We start from the raw sequence: 19,830 nt of genomic DNA, 5'->3' as shown, positions 1-19,830 counted from the left end.
GTCAAAACTGATCCATGATGGTCAACTCCTGGTCAGGGGATATGTTGCCGGAGGTGTTCAGTGGCATCAGGTCGTACCTCAAACCTGTTTATGGAATTCTATCGACGCGGATTTTTTTCATTCCGTTAAGAATTGCGCAGCACGGGGATTTGAATCACAGGTCTTTAGCATACGAGACGGATGATCTATACCTCTACGCACTGCTTCCCCACCGTGTTAGCCAAACTTATTTTCGGCTGACAAAGCAATCTTGCAAAGCTATGTCCACTCGGACCACGGCCAGCGAGGAAACATGCACCGCTGCCGCCGTTTCATTTACATTATCGCGAAACTAAACGAGCTTAGAATTCTCTTCACTGCCCGTAGCGAACAAGGGCATCCCAGCCGCCGCCGTCTCCGTCTCGTCTCCGCCGCAGCAGCGGACAAGAGTGCGACCGACTCGTCAGGATTACCTTGAGTTTTTCTGGTGCTTGTCCAGAAAATGACTCGAGACTGTTTCAACCGAAACATACACAATTTATCTAGCATTTAGTATGTAAGCCGAAAATCCCGCAGGATTGCGCCGATTCGCGGTTACGACAGCGGCCCCAGCGTGTTTGCTTACATAGAGCTTTTGTATATTGGTGGATGCTGCTCATTTCCACGGTGTAAAATGCAAGCCGAGCCAGCAATACTGAAATATTGTTTTATTTTCGCTCCAGATGCACCTTTGTTTGCTTACAAACTACAACAGCGCTGCAAGAAGCGCGCAGATGCTAACACCTATGCCTGCGCCAGCACCCAAAAGCGGCGTCTGCATTTGCGGGCTGCCTCGGCAGACAGGCCGGGTTACATCGACGCTTCCCGCTCAATGTGCAGGCGCTTTTTGATGCAAGATGCCGTAAGTTTGGCGTCAGTATACCAGAACTACACTGGATGGCGACATGCAACCGCTAAAGCTTGGGAATGCGTGCTCCTTATTCGCCGGAATTGCAGACCGGAATCCCGCGCACTCGCACTAGGCCTACTCGTCGCTGAACGGGACGACAGTTCGCCGCCGACTGACATTTCTGGTAAAGGTCATTGGTGATGAGAAGAGGGAGCATATAAAGTGCAGCCGCTTGTTTTGCCGTTTTTAAAACAGTTAGGCTACAGGTAAGCGAACCGGTGCAGGCCTTTAACTTATTGGATGTCAAGTTGTCGCTCGGCCTGCGATCTGACCAAAACAGATAAGGCGACTGTCCGCTTATCGGTTCCATCGGCATCGTGGGCCGAACACCTGACACTACAAGGACAGGGGCCGTATTACAGACGGCTCACACTCACAATCACACTCACACTCACAATCTTCCTATTGGCCAGCGGCAAAACGGTGGGAGTGGCCGTCCTTTACATCATCGACGTCTGCTGTTTACGTCATGAACACACTTGAAGTGGTGACGTCGACTACGGGCCAATTGTGAGCGGGGGATGTGAGCGACGCGAGCCGCTCACAACTCGTTTGTGAGCGCGTTCACAAAGGAAAAATGGCGGCGGTCTATGCGGCGGCCGGCGTTCTCGTGAGGCGGTAGCGGCGGCGCCCCGACGCGATCATCGGCAAAGGACGGTGTACGAAGACGGTTTGACGTGCCGGGCGAGATGTTTCGACGCATGTTGCTACTCGAGAAGGATATAGGACAGTGACTGTGCGACGCGACGAACTGAGATAGGTGTGTGCGGCCGAGTGCGCTGTCTGTGTGGCGGCAGATGTGGCTTCCAAACCGCTACTGGCAACGAGGCGAACATCGGCCTCGCGCAGCCGACACTTCGAAAGCGTTTGCGGCATGCAGCAAGGCGGCGGCGAAGAAAGGCTTCCTTCGTCACGGCGGCATACCGGGCGTCGTCGGGTTTGTCGACGGCCCATCGGGCGTCTACGAGTAGCCTTGTCATGTCCCTGTTTTCAGATATGAGATGCCGACATGATTTGGGCCACGAACCTCCCTACGTGGTATCTTGGCATGATGCTTTCTTCTGGCGGCCTTCTCGGCTGCACACAGGCATGACACAGGCCGAGGAAGGCCTTCTGCGAGGTGTCGAATTCACGACAGTGAGCCGTGCTGCTCTTTGCAAGATAAGTTACGGTAGGCTCCACATGCCTCACATGTATTGCCGTTCTTGGGCTTTTATAAAAGCTGAAACGTAAGACACGTCGTACATTTTTGAAATGCCTACGTAAGAAACGAATATGGGAATGCGTGTGTTTGATGCCTGTATTGAGTAGGAATGGGGCACCATTTATACCGATATGAAGTGCAAGGCTGTCCTTACAGCAGTGTTGCTGAAACTTTCAATCATTCATTGTCTGCACTTCCGTGAATGTCATCGTCTGCAAGACCTGGCAATGAGCTACTTGATGCGACTCTTCCATTGTGTCAGCAAGGCTGTTAAAGTTTGAGGCTGTTGAGGTCGACAACGACGAAGAATGTGCTTAACAGCGTGCCATTTTCGGTTATGCTGGTGAAAGGGGCACCTGTTGGAGACATGGCTGCCAGTGTCATGGCATCCCGGTCCGGACTCTCCATAACGGCTATAGAACAAGGCATACACCTCCACAAGGTTAATGGTGGATAACTGCGTAGGCGTGCTGAAGAGCCGCTTCCAGTGCTTGCAAAAATACTAGACGCTCCTCTACCAGCCAGAGCGTGTAACATGTGCCGTGTTGCATAACTTCTTTGGATGTCTTCCTGCCTGCAGACGAGGAGGGTGCTGCTGGCTTGGACAAGAAAGGGTCACATCTGTGTACCGGCTACTTGGAAGTGGGATCACTATTGCCATGCATACCTCTAGGGAAAAGCCATACAGAATCATGTTAACCTGTTCCACAGAACCTGCCACCAGAGCTGGCTGGCACAGCTGCCCATGGTACGGCAACAGCTGCGGCGTCAATGCCAGCACAACAATCGGCTATGATATACCACACGTAGCTGACCAACTCATCGCAGGCAGCCAAGTGCAGCGCCTTCTCGTTTCATGTCTGTACCAGAAATCTTTGTGATAATGATGAATCTTCTCGAACCTCATCTGTCAAGTCAAATTTGTCTTCGATCCCCCCCCCCCCCCATTCACTGTTGCTTGCAACCGTGCATGTTGGTGTTTGTGTGTGTGCCTGTGTTTGAGTACATAAGTGTTTCACAACGAGGCAGCAATGTGATGCCTATCGGAATGGGAAAGTCTCACAGAAGTTTTTTAGAAGCACGTGTATCAACTGTGCCCCTTTATTTTCCTGCAGCGTTTCACACGCTTGAATATGCAGCAGCGAAACCAACTGCCTGCAATAGCACAGACAGTTATTTGCACGTGCTGCACGATTGTGCTACACAGAGAAGACATACACGAATAATTTTTTAGAGCCTGTAAGCTGGCACTGTACTCATCGCAGGTCTGACACACTTCAGAAACAAGAAATGAAAGTATTGTGCATAAAACTACGACTCAGAGGCATGACACAAAATAATAGTTGCTTAATGATTACAGGCTTGCATAGTAGTTGTCATAGGTTTGGCACATTTCAGAAGCAGGAAACAAAGTATGGCTCTTAACAGTGCAGAAACATGACAAGTAGTGCTATGTACAATGTTTGCATAAGGTAGTCTCCATTAGTGAACCTTCCAGGACTACAGGCCTGCATATACTGTTAGGACGCATAGAAAGCATTTGCTTAATGCTAAACAGTGTAAAGCTGCCAAATTGAATGCATAATATTGCGAGTTTTAGTGCACACAGTGATTGTAGCGTACGCAGAAAAACATCACATATGCATCAAGCAAATGGTGTGTGGGCAGAAGGTATCGCTCAAAAACAAAGCAACTCAGTCATGAGAACGAAGAAAAAAAAAATACAGAGCACACTACAACGAAAGCTACATCGAAAGCCCTGCCACGGTGGCACTGCAGTGAATGAAGGCTTCGGGTTCAGTCACGGCAGCGGTGGAAGCATTCCCATGATCATGTTCTTTCCTAAACTATCCAGCTACATACAAACAGATGATAATGCAAGGACAGAGCTTCATTTTGGCCTACACTACATGCTTCACAGTCGTCTTGCATCTCCTAAAGAGGAACAAATAGAACCACGGAGCCTGCATGTTGCACTTTAAGCACTTTTCTCATCGATACTAGTAGGCGCCGACCGAAAACACCTTCGCAAGTTGTCTTTGTCTATTTCCGTGTCAAGCGCTCCATGAAATTTTATCGCTGCAGGCCCTGGACTTCGACTGCATTCTATTAGATTTTCAGCATGCTCACGGCACTTGCACGGTACTTCGATTACCGACGACACTAAAAAAAGCAGCACCTTCTCGGGGAATCAGCTGTTTGCTTGCAGGCCGCCATGTGCACGCCATGACGCCGCCGGCGCACCCTCGCGGCAACAAAAGTTACCTAATAGCAAGTATAACTACACAACTAAGAACGCTTCAACTTGAGCTCAATGTTAATCAATACTAAAAATAGTATCTTGCCAAAATAAACCTTTGTTTGTTTTATTTATTGCGTATTAGTTGCGTCGGGTTAGAAAAAGTTAGGAGACGGTCCCTGCTCAGTTTTGTGCCACACTGTGGCATAAACGTTTGCCGAGGATTCGGGACTTTTAGGGCGGAGCCACGCTAAAAGTCGCTGGTAATTGGACGATTTCGCATACTCGTCACGATTGACGTCTCAAGGCTGCGTCACAGCTTCGTAATTTTGACGTCACGCTCACAAACTTGTGAGCGGAGTCCGTAATTCGGCCCCAGATGACCGTTGATCGTGCTGGCGCCGTAGCCGGTGCAACGCAATAGGGCAGTGTGTCGATAAAAAAGGGAACCAAACCGCGCAGCACACTGTGATCGTGTCTCAACTACACCGTACAAAACGTACTTTACTCTAAATTGTATCTGTTCAGTAACATAATCACTTCTGCACGAGGATGGGCCACTATGTCATTCGTGCTCTAAAGAAAAGGCGTGTTCTTTGATATTGCAGTTCGCCATGTAGACGACGCTCCGCCGTCTATTCTCTTCCGACGTCACACGAGCATTTCAAAATGGTGGTAGCTCTCGGTGGGAAGAAGTTTAGGATTTCGATTTGAATTGCATATTTTTTGTAATATGCGCGGCGCGATAGGCATTAAGTCAGTACGAGCAGAATCACATGGTTGTATATTATTTACAGAAGTATACAACGGCAATACATCGAACGACCTTGTCATTGCCCCTTAAAGCAAAGACAATCCAACATATTGGGGAAGTGGTTCAATCCTTATTGTGTGATAGCGTAATCTATTTTAAGGCGTGGTATTTCTCCACGGGAAACGGTAGGTACACTCCGTTGTAGACAGCCACTATGTTTTCGCGAAGGCAGTATAGAACTTCGCTATAGGGAACAGGCTGAAGCAAGGCAAGCAACTCCACAATTTAGTGCCTTTCAGGTTCTGAAGCTACGCTGCTTGGCAAAGATAGCTTCGGTTTACGATGTCCATGATAATGGCTTGGCTTTCTCACTTTGGGAGACAATGAGATCGGGATAAGGCGTTCCTTTAGGGCTTCCTTTCTTTGCCGTTCGTCCAAGGTGGCCGGATCCGCGTGTTCCTGGTGTTGTGCTAATATCTCTGGCAGCCATTGAATCGCAACCCCGCTGACGAAGCTTAAGACTGTTACGGTTATATTGAGGGCTAACACGCGCTGACTCGTAGCGAATGCGCTGATCATTGTGGCTAGGAGAACAGCCACGCGACCGATAGAATACGAAAGGCAGAATCCAAAGCTCCGTACTTCCGTGGGAAACACCTCTGCGGTATAGCCGTAGTTGACGCACAAAGCAGCAGCCGTGGCGCTGAAGACAGTAAGTGTTGACAGCGACATCGCGATGCTCGACTCCAATGCGTAAGAGACTGTCTGAAAGACGCTGCAGACAAACAACAGAGCCAATACAGAGGTCAAGGTCGCCCTTTGGCCTCGATGTTTCATGCCGTAGTAGACTGTGATGAGTACCATAATCTTGAACACATGTGCCAATACATCCCAGTGGCCTTCCAAACTCCCGCGAACCATGCGTACGCTATGGTACGAAAAGCTCACGCCAAACCAGGACACAAATATAGATAAGGCGTAACGGCCAAAGGCGGCCGTATGGAAAACACGCTCGGAGATACTTGTCCTCATGCCGGAGGTTGTGTGCCGCTTTTCCAGCTGTTGTACGAGCGCTCTGAATGTGGATCTTGCTTTAACCGTATCGACGCCGTTGGACTTTACTGCATGAAGAATGGTGTGCTCAGCCTGGTGAAATTTCCACGTGGAAAGCTGCCAGACAGGAGACTCATCCATGGCGTAGCACCATACCAGCACCATTGTCGATGAAGAGACGAGAAGTTCTTGCGAAAGCCTCCAAGATGGACTTAGCGGTGACAGCAGGGAATAAATAGCAGGTGTCATTGTGGTGGCGATACAGGTGGCGAGAAGTATGTACAAGGCTCGGTGCTCATTTCCGGTCACTTCGTACAGGACAATAAAATTGAGCACACTGGTTGCACTCGCACCACCGGAGACAACAAAGCGGTTCATGAGAAATACGCCGAAGGCATGTGTCGAAGCTGCCGCCATGCTGGCGAACAATGTGGCGGTGGCACTCGCCAGCATGACCGGCCTGCGTCCCTTCAGGTCAGCGATTACGCCGGCCACAGGCACCAGACACAGAGATCCCAACGTGTAGACGGATTCGGAAACAGAGAGCAGCCAAGTGTTCTCGCACACGAGATCCCACATGCTGACGATGCTGTTGCCCACGTCCGCAGTGTCGTAATCCCATCGATCACAGGGAATTTCGTGGCGCTCTTCTTGGCTCTCGTCCTTAGAGAGGAAAAAAAGAAAGCAAAAGAGAAGCGATTAAGTGGTGTTTGCAGAACAATGCCGGGTGAGGTCAAGAACTGCTTATTTATTTGATACTGTGAATCCCATCAGGGATTGTAACAGGAAGGGCTGTGAGCATATTATACTACAGCATAAAAGCATACACAATGATACATGGTGTCGAGTGTTACATGCAGCTTACAACAATCGAATAACACAGATAATATCACTTATATTAATTACATGATTACGGATGATACAGCGAGGGGATCAGTATTAGTTGTAATTGACATTCAAGGCACAATCAAGGTTTGAAATACTAAAAAAGAGAAAATCGACTATAATGAATTCACAAATTGACTCAGGCACAACAGGCAAGAAAAAATACCAAGAGAACAAGGAAGCATAAAAATAAGGAATACAATTGTTACTGCAATAAGTATAATTCATCTGCAACAAGGGAACAAAACTCAGCTAAGGACGTGGTGTTAGTAATGCGCGTGTGTAGATTGTTCCATTCTCGTGTTGCCCTTGGAAAAAATGAGTATTTGAAAATATCAGTATGAAATGAGAATTCGCCTAATGTATGCGTAAGGTTATAACGGGTTAATCTGTTCGAGGACGTCAGCATGTACTTTGTAATAGGCAGTTTTAGTTGATTGTGTATTATCTGGTATATGATTTTAAGTCTTGCAAGATAGGCTCTGTTTTCTAAGGTTAGTAATTCTGCATGTTTAAGTAATTCTGTTGGTGAGTCTGTAATGGAGTGTTTATTGTATATAAATCTTAGTGCCTTTCTTTGTACTGCCTCCAGTTTTTTAATGAGCTGTTTAGTAAACGGGAACCAAACGGTATTAGCGTACTCTAGTACCGGTCTGACAAGTGTTTTATATGCAAGTAACTTTGTTTCAGGTGGTGCTAGTTTAAGACGCCTGTTAATAAAGAATAGCTGTTTTAGGGCGGTTGACGTGATGTTGTTAACGTGAGAGTTCCACCGGAAGTCAGAAGTTAGTGTCACACCAAGATACTTGTGCTCATTAACAGATCCAAGGGGAATGTTGTTAAGGGTGTACTGAAATGCTGATGAATGCTTTTTTCTTGTTATAGATAAAAGAACAGACTTTTTTAAATTGATATTCATTTGCCAGTCCTGGCACCACTGGTATACTGCTGTTATGGCGTTGTTTAAGGTTAGATGATCATCAATGGAGTTAATTTCCTGATAGAGAACGCAATCATCAGCAAAAAGTTTAATATTATGTGAAGCGTAAGCTGGTAAGTCGTTTATAAAACTTAAGAATAATACTGGAGCTAGGACACTTCCTTGGGGTACACCTGATGAAACAGTAGTTAAAGCGGATTTCTCGTTGTTAATTTCAACAAATTGTGTGCGATTACTAAGATAATTTTTAATCCAATCTAGAACAGGACCAGTTCCCAAAGTTAGCTCGAGTTTTACCAAAAGTTTTGTGTGTGATACGCGGTCAAATGCTTTAGAAAAGTCTAGAAATATGAGGTCTATTTGTTTCTGGTTATCAATGCTCAAGGATATATCATGTGTTAATTCAATTAACTGAGTAATGGTGGATGCCGGGTGAGGTCAAGAACTGCTTAAAAATTTGGCAAACATTAGTTTTTTTGGTAGAACTGTTAAGGCTTGGCTGCAAGCGAGCGATAATGAAAGCGACGTGACAAGGCGGCGCGGCGTAAGCGATCATCGTTTGCTGTGTCGCCTTCTGGATAAGGTTCACGCACGCGACAGCGCGAACAGACGGACGCCCGAAACGGCGTAGACGCTCTGTGTTGCTGGCATAATACACCACAAAACTAGCTGCAAATGGAACAACAGTGATAACGATTGCATGAATTAAAGTTCTTATCGATAACATGCAAAACAAAATGTACTCACAACAAAGCGTATCAAATTTGAATCGTTTAACATGTGCTAAGTTTCGCTATATGCAAGTGGTCACGTGAACGTTTGTCTTTTTTGTCGAGGTTAGAGGTTCGTTGAATCCTTCGCAATTCTCAATTGTTCGTACAAAGCGAGACATTTACGCCGCAATGCACAATCATAACCCAACACTGCAGAAAAAAGAATGCGTGTGAAATGAGCGGCAGTGACGTACGCTTCGTGTTCATGCTAAGTGCTGATCACGCATGCACTTCCGGGCCAACGAGCGAAATTTCCAATGTTGGAAGATGTGAGCGACGAGCCAAGCGACATATGCATTAGTGTTCGTGTTCGCCTGTGTTTTCACGTACATGTAGCCCAGCCTTTATCAGTGTGCGGGAACTGATGTGGGCAGAGTAAAGTCAGTGGTTGAGGTTATACGAAAGTAATAGAAGGAGTACTGGCGCTTTAATGAAATAAAACTAAAATATTTCTCTTTATAAGCACCCCCAGAAAGTAGCAATTATCTAGTTTCGTAAAGTTAAAGACTGCGAAACAGCCACGATTGTACTAAGCTATTTTGCTATAGTGTTTCACCGACATAAAGTCCTCGAAACGGGAAAAGTAAGGGCAATATCAGAACTAAAAAGATGAACACCGGGGAAAATATTTTTTGATTTCAATGTTTATTTTAGCCCGGTAGTGATTATCTCTTTTCTAGACCGTTCCACCAAAGTCTGCACGTCTTTATATGAGACCGCCATACATTAGCAACAAAAATGACGTCGACATGTGCGGCCGCTCTTGGTCACAGATGTCATGCTCGCGACGGCCCCTGCTGCTGTTACCACAAGTGCCGTTGCAAACGAAACGTGCTAGTTCAACCTGTTATCCTAGGCCAGGTGTAGCAAGCTCTCTGTAATTTCGATGTCAACTACTTAAAGGCACCTGGCGACTGAAGGAGACTAAGGTTATGGCTTTTGAAAAATGGCTCTCTGTGCACGCAGGCAGCAGGCTGCGGTGGTAGGCGCTGATTTTGCTGCATGAAGAAGAAGAAAAAAAAAACCGGTGTTCGGTCGATTTTTAAGTCGCCACCATCGGGAAGTGCTCCTTTGTCGACGGTAAGTTGTAATCGCGCACGACAACGACTACAATTTTTTTCATCGATGTTGTTGCCAGGGAAAGGATACGACTGTTCAAAAGGCTTTCGACCGGCCGTTATGAAAGTTTTTTGCGCAATCGTGTTAAAATTGAGAAAATTGCTTTTATGCAAATTTCCTACCCCCGCCCTCGTCATACGATATTCATGACAGCGACCCATTCAGGTAGCAGGTAATTTATATATACTGAAAGCGCCAGGAACAATGAAAAATGTCACCGTGCGAGAAGATGCAAATTTCTAGATATCAGGACTGTGCGGATGGTGGAAAGATTGGAAAGGGGAGGTGTCATGACGGGACGGTTTCTGCGCGAAGTAAATATTGCGACATGATATAAAGGCAGATTTCTCACCGGAATTGGTGGATCGTACACTGTGCACTCGCTGAAGCTGCCGTCGGCCAAAATCGGAATCGCCACGTTCTTCCACTGCTGGACGGACAAGTCGCGCGAATTCGAAGGCGGCTGGCACCAGTGGTCGACAGGCCGGCCGATGAGGCGATAAGCGAAGGAGTGCATCAGAAGGACGGTCGTGCTCAGTATGGCGCACAGCAACACCAATAGCTGGAACCGTCCGTGACCCAAGATGATATAGACGTTCTCCTGAATGATGGCGTGCGACTCAGCGCCCACGAAGCCTTCCAGGGGAGACGCAGTCCCAGGTTTGGAATCAACGCTCGGGCTGACAGCTTTTTTAGGCTGCATAGTCTTAATACGGTCAAGGTTTACGCCGTCGGAGTGCCTTCCGGAGCAGTATTGGTTGAAGCAACACCGCAGCTTACGTGGTGTACATCAGCCAGAGCTTCGACCACCGTGACTCAGGATCGCATAACGTTGTCAGTAGTTCGAACCCCTTCGTGGCTGGTAACTTCGAGTGAAGGCCACGGTTAGCCCACGGAGTCGGTCTGGAAAGATACCGCGCCGAAAAGAGATCGCCGTTGCAGAGCTGCCAAGGGGTCAAGTATTCCAACGTCGTTAGCTTCTTCTTTAACACAGGACGTTTTGTGCACGTGGTGCGTGAAAACTGTCGAAGCTACATTGGTTTCTTCTTTACCATCATTCATCGCAACATTGTATTGTTGATGCATCTACAAGTAAATGTGCAATTTAAATTCTATTGTAGTGAGAGCGCCCATGTGCTTGCCCAAGCAGATGCTTTTGCAAACTGACAGCGGGGAGATATCTCTTAACCTACCTTATTCAACGCACGTATAAAACCGGATTGTAAAATGTTTCATGAATCCCACCGAGCTTAGAATAAAAAAATCAGGGTACATGTTGGTCTGCTCAAGATGTTTATAAAAGATGAGAGAGAGAGAGAGAGAAAACTTTTAATGAGCATGTAATCAGTAAATATTCGCAGGAGCTGGGTGGTCGGTGCCCCTAGTCCAGGGCTCCGCTGGCAGCAGCTGACTTGCTGACTAGCTGGATAGTGCAGGCTTGCTGGTCCAGGTTGTCGCTGGTCAGGGCCGCCTCCCACTGCTCGTGTGTCGGGCATGGCACTATTAACGTTGGGTCAGGTTTATCCTGGCATTCCCAAGAGATGTGAAAGAGTGTGGGGCTTGCACCGCACCAAGGACAGTAACTCGTGTATTTTGTTGGGCTTATCTTATTTAAAATTTGAAGATTACGGAATGTGTTTGTTTGTATTTTTCTCCAGTCTATAGCGTCCGAGGAAGGAAGGTGTTTGTGTGGTGGTGAGAAAATTCTTCTTTCTAACCGTAGGTGTTCCAGCCTGTCGCCGTAGGGTCCTAGGAGAGGGGTGAGGTAGGGATGGGGATCCGCCCGGTTTGTGAGAGCTCGGGCTAGATCATTCGCTACCTAATTTCCTTCTAGGCCTTCATGTCCAGGTGTCCATGTAATTGTGTGCGTCTGGGAGATGGAACGTAATATTACACACGATCTTTTGTGAGGTTTTCCGGCCAGGTAGTCCCTGCAGGCTGGTTGGGAGTCCGTTACTACGTGTGATGACTTATTTTGGTTGTCTTGTGTTTTTATGGTGATGGCTATTGCCAGTGATTCCGCTTCCGCAGGATCCTTGGCATAGATCGAAGCCTGAATAATTGGCCTCTTCTTGTGGTCAACTGCAGCTATTGTGAACTTGCCAGGTTCGCCGTAAGCCCCTATGTCCACGTAGACAACTTCCGCGTCTTTAGACAATTGTTTTTCCAATGATTTGACTCTGGCTTTTCTTCGACCCTTTTGTAACTCATGGTGCATGTGCTTGGGACATAGATGTTGTTTCTTGTGGATGTCGGAATTTGTGATTTGATCTCAGAAGTTCTTAGTGCCTGCCATAGCCCTAGTTTTGACAGGATTTCCCTACCCGCCTGCGTTTTTGTTAGGCGTTGTTTCTGACTCTCTAAAACCGCCTCCTTGAGCTCCTCGAAGTTGTTGTGCACTCCGAGTGGCCAAAGACGTTCCGTTGATGTTGTTGGCGGGAGGTTTAGGGCCGTTTTATAGGCTCCTCTTATGATAGTGTCAATGGCCCTTTTATCAGTGAATCTAATTTCGTGATATGGGAGCCCGTAGGTAATCCTGCTAACGACTAGGGCCTTTACAAGGCGTAGGGTGTCTTCCTCCCTCATCCCTTTCCGGTGCCAGGTCACCCTTCTAATCATTCTGGAAATTTGGTTGACTGTGGTTTTGAGTGTTTTGATTTTATAATCCACTCTCAAATTGCTTTGCAACCACAGCCCCAAAACTCTGATCTTGTCCTTCTCTTGAATTATCTGGTCTCCTAGAGAGAGCTGAATTTCTCCTGGGGACTTGTAATTTCTTCTGTGTAGCCTGATAAGTTCGGATTTTTCTGGGGAGCATTGAAGACCACTCTCCCCAGCAAATTCCTCGACTAGGTCTATAGCGGCTTGCAGAGCTTCTTCTTTTTGCGCCAAGGATCCTTGAGTAGCCCAGATGGTGATGTCGTCCGCGTATAAAGTGAAGCCAATATCAGTGCGGGTCAACAGTTTTTTTGCTAAATTTATCATTGCTATGTTAAATAGCATTGGAGAGATTATAGAACCCTGCGGTGTACCTTTGTTCGGCATGGGTACTTTTGGTGATCGGATCTCTCCAATTCTTATGGTGGCAGTGCGATCTGAGAGGAAAGCCTTCACGTATTTGAAAATTTTCTCCCCGCAGTTGATATTGTTTAATTCTTGCAATATGGTTTGGTGGCCAATGTTGTCGAATGCTCCTTTGAGATCTAGTGCCAGAATGAAATTTTCGCCTTTTCGGGGTATGGTGTTGATGACTTCTTCCCTAATCCGGAGGAAAGCATCTTGCGTGCAGAGTCCCTTGCGGAAGCCCAGCATGCAGGAAGGAAAGAGGTTATTTTCGTCGATGTAATTTTGGAGCCTGAGGTGGACTACTTTTTCATAGAGTTTTCCCAGGCAAGAAGTGAGGGAGATAGGACGGAGACTCTCCACAGCCGGTGGCTTTCCAGCCTTTGGTATGGTGATGATATCCGCGTGTCTCCAAGCTGATGGGACCTGTCCCTTCTCCCACAGTTCTTCGTTGATGTACTTCGTTAGGTATTGCAGATGTTCGGTGCTTAAGTTCCTAATCATAGCGTAGGTGACTTTGTCTCCTCCAGGGGCAGTGTTTCTTGTAAATGTACGGGCGGCTGAGTAGACCTCCGCCAGTGTTATGGGGGAGTCAAGGGAGGGGTTTGGTTGACCCGCATATGAAGTTTGGCAAGCCGGAGTAGGGTCTCCTATGTATTTCTTGTGCATGGCGGTAATCAACTCTGCATCTGTGCCCGGGTATTTATGGGCTATGGTGTGGAGGGTTCTTCTTGTGGCCGTTTTGGTTTTTGATGTGTCTATCATGCTTCTTAATATTGACCATGCTTTAGCCGTGCTTAGGGTACCTTTCAGCGAATTGCATCTACCCAGTTTTGCTTGGCGAGCTTTATAGCATACTCTTGTGCTTCAGCCGTAACCTGTGCTATGTTCATTTTAAGTTTTCTATTTAATTTTTGCATTTTCCACCGTTTTATTAGACTTTTTCGGGCTTCCCATAAATGTAGGAGATGTCTGTCTACTTCTGGTGTCTTTGTCGTTGTGTTGATAGTCTTGGTCGTTTTTGCATGAGCATCCTTCAGGCTTTGAACCCAATCTTCAATTGTTGTGATGCCGTCGTGTGGCCGTCTAATTTGTCTGAACTTATCCCAGTCTGTTATTTTAGTAGAGCCAATGTTCCTTTTCATACGGGTTGTCATTAGGGATAAGCTAAGGATTTTGTGATCGCTGCCAAGTGTTTCTTCTAGATTGGTCCAGGTGCAATGTCTTATGTTTTTGGTGAAAGCTAGGTCTGGGCAGGTGTCTCTGCTTACACTGTTTCTTGTTCTAGTGGGGGACATGGTGTCCGTCATAAGACAGAGGTCCAGCTGCTCAGCCGCTTCCAACAACTTGGTTCCCTTCGGGGTGTCCTTGTGGTAACCCCATGCCGTATGTACAGCGTTTAGGTCCCCCATAATAATAAGGGGGTTCGTTCCCGCTATGCGTGTGCATTCCAGTAAAAGTGGCTTGAAATCCTCCTGCGTGTTGCTTGGAGGACTGTAAAGGTTTAGAACAAACACACTCTGATTTCTTCTTTTTTGAGAGATGATCTCGATGAGAACTTGATTAATTTCACTGAAGGGAAGGTCGTGCGGTATGACTGTTAGTGTGGGGGCCACTAGTGTAGCTATTTTAGGTGCCGTGTCATGGGTGTATGTGAGGTATCCTTTGAGGTATGTTGTGCATCCTGTTTCTTGGAGACAGATGACGTCCGGAGGTATCGGTTGATTTTGAATAAACATCTGCAGGGAGCTTCGTTTCCTCTTGAAGGAGCGACAGTTCCACTGCCAGAGCTCTAGGTGGTTTGGTTGCCGGTTAGGGGAGGCAGCCATCAGCGTTACTCGCCACTGACTCGCAGTCGCTGAGATCTGTCATGCCAGCGGACCTTCGGTGGGTTTTTAGTCGAGGGTAATCGGGGATTCCCGTGCGTTTTCGCACCCCCTGAGTTATTATTTGGATTTTCGAATTGAATTCTTCTTGAACTGCCGCAAATTGAGTTTGCGTGGCAATTTGTTGGTCTTGGAGTTGTTTGGTTAGTTGTGTCATGGTCTGCTGCATTTGAATAATCATTTGTTGCATTTGAGTAAGAATGCTTGGTGCGTTTTCTTGAGTGTGAAGTCCGAGAGTTTGCGTAAGCGTTTTCTGCCGTTGCGTTTGGAGTACACTCGCCTGTTGAGGTTGAGATGCGGAGGTGTTTACAGTATTTTGTACCGGTTGTGGCTGTATTGATACTATTGATGAGGGTTGGGGGGCAGTTTGCTTCTGACCCATTTGTAGCAGTTGTTGTAGTTGTTGTTCCACCTTATTAAGGCGTTTCTGTTGTTCTGATAGTTTTATTTTCAGTTGTCTATTTTGCTCCTCGAGCCTAGTGCAATCCTGGCATGGACCGTACCCGTTTAGAGCAGTGGGAGAGGCAACCTGAGCCCAGCTTACCCTTTTGCTGTCGTGCTCTAGCTTGTCTGGCGTCGCCCCTATCGCTTCTGGTGGTCCCTGCTGGTTGGGCCTGATCTGTTGTGTCTTCTGTTGGGAATAGTAGGCTGTCAAGTCCCGTCCCTTGGATCTCGATCGGGACTGGGGTCTCTGTTTCTCTGCCAGCTGCTGTTCCTCCTCCTCCGATGAAAACCAGCGGCGCTCCATCGGCTTGATCTGCTGATCTCTCCGGCTGACGTGCTGCTTGGGCGGCTTCTGTTGCTGATTGTAATTGCTTTGTTTAGCTTTGTTGTTGTAACGTCCGATATGTGCCCTGAGGCGCTGCTTGCAGGCCTTGTCTCCCGTTGGGTGGTTTCCCTGGCAGGCCACGCACTTGGCTTCACAGGTGTGGTTTTCCTCTGGTTCATGAAGGCCGCAGTTCCGACATACGTTGGCGTTGGGTGTTGGGCAGACATCCGCTCTGTGGCCTGCCTTGAGACAGTCTTGGCAGATCTGTTGGGTTGGTCGATATGGGTAACCTGCCGTCTCTCCCCCGTAATAGATGACGTAGCGGGGGAGAATGGGGCCTATGAATGTTAGCACTGCCGTGCGAGACTTTCCCAACATTCGTGCTTGAACGAGCTCGACCCCTTGTGTGCGTAGTCGGATGTTTGATAGAAGCTCCTCTGATGGTGTGTTTGGATCCACTCCATGAATAACTCCTCTGATGACGTCCTCAGGCGCCGCCAGGTAGACGTTGACTTCGTAAGCCTTGTTTTCCAAGGTCAGACTCTTGATGTGCCGTATGGCGTCCGCAGTCTCGTCGTAAGGAGTGCTGACTATGATGATGTTCGATCCTGTGCGGGGTCTCACAATAAATTTGGAGAAGTCGCACAATTCCGGGTTGTTGCAGGCAGCCACGATGGCTCTTGAGAACTGGGTAGGAACGAATTTTCTGACTTCCATGCCCTTCTTGGGTCTTATTATCACCTTATAGTCAGTTTTAGGAAGGGGTGGTAATTTCCTCCTCTTCTGAGACGTTGTTTGATCCATAGCCGGCTGTACTGGCGATGCTATCGTTTTCTTCGGTTTCACTACGGTCTGCAGCAAGTGCGTCGGGGGAGCATAGATCTTTCCTGCGATCACTACTTGTTCGCCTCTTGCTAACCTTTGACGATTCTTCTTGCATATGTTTACGTGCCAGTTGGAGTAAAGGTCATCCGGCGTCCAGGCATGACCCTCTTCCATGTCATTAGAAGTTTGGATTTCAGCTTAACTCATATTTCAGCTTAAAAGCATATTTTGACACCAAAAAAGTCTGCAAAAAAAAATTAACTGTGGTATGCGAAGCGCATGAAGCTTTTTTTTATGCATTACAGCTAGAAACTAATCAGGACGCAGTATAAATCTAGCGTTCGCTGTTTTATTTTGCAGATGCCTAGGCAATCTGCCTAAAGCAAACGCGCAATCGCATTCGTATGCTATTGCGTGCCACCATACTGAGGTGGCACAGAATATAATAACAACAAACTCTTTGAAGTTGATGCGTCCCGCTGTCTGTACTAGGTACGTATCAATGAGGTTCTTAAAGCATAGTTAGATTGCGTGGTCTAGGTTGCAATAGAAGGGGATCGTATGAAGTAAGGGATCTTTCTCCTTTTTGGAGCGTTGCGACTGCGCGTTTGCCTTCGTGCGGTGGGGCCTTGGATCCAGGGCAGGGAGTGCTTTCTGGAAGAGAAGCGAAAGTAAAGTTTCCGAAGAGGTTAAAATGTTGATAAAAAAAGGCTGATGATGCTTGCTATATTACAATAGTACACAAAATAACTGAAGATTTCATTTCGATTCCTAGCATTTCTTCACTTATTTCAGTGTAAAGAATAAATTGGCTAGTTTTTTTAAAGAAATCTCGTTGCCGTTCGCAGGCGTGAGGGCCACCCCGACCCGGATACTCTTAACTGCGACATCCTCTTCACGGGTGAGACCGCGGGGGAGGGTTACCATACACGGAGAGATAAGAGCACGTGTACGGCGCCGGAGGTGTTCATTTCTTGATGAAAGGAGAGCAGTTTTGTCCAAAGTAAGGAGTCGAGGAAATCAGGACCCTGGGTCATGAAGCAGGTTCGATAAATCTGCATATGTTTGACAAGGCAGTATATCTCGTGAAACCCACTCAATAAGAATAGACTGCAGGATACGTGCCTTAGCTTGCTGATGTCATATTCCTGGGCAGCAAGTGACACGTTGGAGCAACCCAACCGCCTGCAGGATGTCAGTGCAGATGAGAACGTGAGCCGCAGGAATCTTAAAGTTGCGGCGGCCAAGGAGGAGTGTGCCTCTGTAACTGCAACGAGCTCAGCACAAGATGATGTAGGGGGTTGCAGCAATTGAAACGTGGAAGTCTAATTAAGGCCAGTTCTGCAAGGACAGTAGACTGCTGTTCTTCTGGTTTCTGGTCTCCACGTATAGAATAGACCCTCTTCTCTTCCTCTTGCTCTTCCAATATCTTCCAAACGACGATGCGGAGTTGGTGCACATTGGTCTGCGATTATACCGGGTGTCCAAACTAAATTTATTCAATGGTTAAAAATAAACACTTGAGATTTCCAGAAAACCTACAAGTGTACAGCTGTCAGCCATCTTGCGCACCACAGGTATTTTTTTATTTTCTTTAATTAATTAGTAATTAAGATCACTTTTCTAATTTACCAAGTATTTCCTTCAGACAGAAAATTTGATGTGCGAAGTTTGAGAGCGCCTTCTGAAGCTCCCATTAAATTCATTTCCGAAAAACAAAAATGGAAGGGTTCAACGCTGATGAACCCAATATGAAGAGAAAGCATTAGCGACGGTTGACCGAGCGTTCTTCTTCTTCTTCTTCTTCTTCTTCTTCTTCTTCTTCTTCTCTTAGGCGCAGCGCCGGCTCGGGGATCACAGACACGGACACTGCACACAGCGACGAGCGGTTAGACCTGGCGTAGTATTGCTTTCGCAATAAAATCCTCACTCGTATCGTTTTTCTAATGCAAAGAAAGCTCGCGAAAAAGAGACTATCACGTGACTAAAGCATTCGTGCCCTTCGATGTGCTGCTCTCATTGGTGAGCTCAGCATTCGCTCTCTAACTAATGTCTTTGATTTCTAACAAACTCGGCTCATTCGAGTATAAACATATGGCAGCGCGCGGGTCACACGGCTCCATGGCGGATCACTCGGGGGAGGTAGGGCATGTGCATGCCTGACAATCACTCCGCTGACATGTAGCCAGGCACATATCCGTAGCGTGCAATTGAAAGCCCCCACTGAGTAACAGTCGCACGGAGCCGCTGTACGAATGTCGTGCGGTTTTTCTCATATTGGTCGTGCAAGACGAAGCAGTGCCAGTGTTTTCATGGACAAGTGGACCGACGCGCATAGCGTACCATTTAATGCTGTCCACTCATGTATTTAAAGGCGAGTTTAGGCGGCCTCATTTTTTTCCATTCGACGTGATTTAGTTATAAAGCTTTCTTACATTAATCTCCCCTATGTGTGTTGGCCACTTAAATTTTAACTATAGTCACTAAAAAAACTCATGGGTTTCGACGCACATTCTAACAGTGAACCATGTTAAAAGTATATCGCACACTGTCCTGTGGCAAGCAATTAGATTGTCTCTTGAACCTGAATTCTCATTGGCGCGCCATATTGTGACGTCGCAGTGTACATGTGCTGGCATGAGAAAATCAAGAAGTGCGGCAAATACTAGTTGTTCTTTGACTACACCATTTTTGTTTTACTGCAAAAGTGCGGCCTCACGCACTGAAACACAACGGAAAACGTCGTGAATTGCCTCTCTCGAATTGGGCGAAAAAGAAACAAAAACAACCAAAAAGTAACGAGTCCGCAGCGCCAACAAATAGGAACTTACACATAGACACATAAAGGACAGGCGCTTGTTCCAACTGCTTTTCGAAACGACAATGAAATAAAACTTCTTCGAAATGACAAATAATGAGACATTTTTCACCATGCTCAAAACAAATGCTTCCACACCGCAGGCAAGATATCTGTAATGTTAGGCCTTCCCTATCTAAACAAAGTTAATAAGATGACTTTCACCACTTAATAGTCATACTGAGGTGTTAATGATGCACTCCGATCCCAGCTTTTCGATATAAGAGGCTTCGATCAACTTAGAGGAATGTGTCGGGCGTCTGGCTGGGCCCAGTAACCTGCTGTAGCATTATTCATTCAACTCGTAAGAAGGCAAGTCGTATCCGCTCTTGAAAAAGGCTCATCTGTTTGGAGACCATTGATGAAAGCGCTTTTCGCTTCAACATCGGCCTGTTCATTCCCATGGAGCCCGCAGTAGACAAGGAGCCATTGAAACATTATCCTGTGGCCTTGCAGCTGGGCAGATGTGAGGAGCTCCATAATGTTTAGTGCCAGCGACTGATAGGCAGTGTGGCGTAAGAAGTTTTCCAAAATT

At 47.0% G+C, this 19,830-nt stretch overlaps 1 protein-coding gene across 1 annotated transcript; it reads right to left on the bottom strand.

The window, feature by feature from the left end:
- Positions 1-353: 353 nt before the first annotated feature.
- LOC146195209 (solute carrier family 22 member 6-like) lies at positions 354-10,598 on the bottom strand. The gene is made up of 3 exons (XM_084596753.1): positions 10,248-10,598; positions 5,742-6,841; positions 354-492 (listed from the first exon to the last, which is right to left on the bottom strand). Exons 1-3 carry the CDS (start codon positions 10,596-10,598, stop codon positions 354-356), a joined length of 1,590 nt encoding a protein of 529 aa, XP_084452879.1.
- Positions 10,599-19,830: the final 9,232 nt, after the last annotated feature.

Source organism: Amblyomma maculatum, chromosome 3 (assembly GCF_055883805.1).
Source record: "Amblyomma maculatum isolate TAMU_Amacu chromosome 3, ASM5588380v1, whole genome shotgun sequence".
Classification (NCBI taxonomy): domain Eukaryota; kingdom Metazoa; phylum Arthropoda; class Arachnida; order Ixodida; family Ixodidae; genus Amblyomma; species Amblyomma maculatum.
The sequence above is the reverse complement of the archived record's forward strand: the minus strand, read 5'-3'. Positions and strand labels throughout refer to the sequence as shown.

Coding starts and splice junctions, on each gene's coding strand:
- LOC146195209 (XM_084596753.1), bottom strand. CDS start 10,598: ATGCAGCCTAAAAAAGCTGTCAGCCCGAGCGTTGATTCCAAACCTGGG. Junction 6,842..10,247: donor TGTACGATCCACCAATTCCG/GTGAGAAATCTG, acceptor TTCCTCTCTAAG/GACGAGAGCCAAGAAGAGCG. Junction 493..5,741: donor AGCTTTGGATTCTGCCTTTC/GTATTCTATCGG, acceptor CGGTTGAAACAG/TCTCGAGTCATTTTCTGGAC.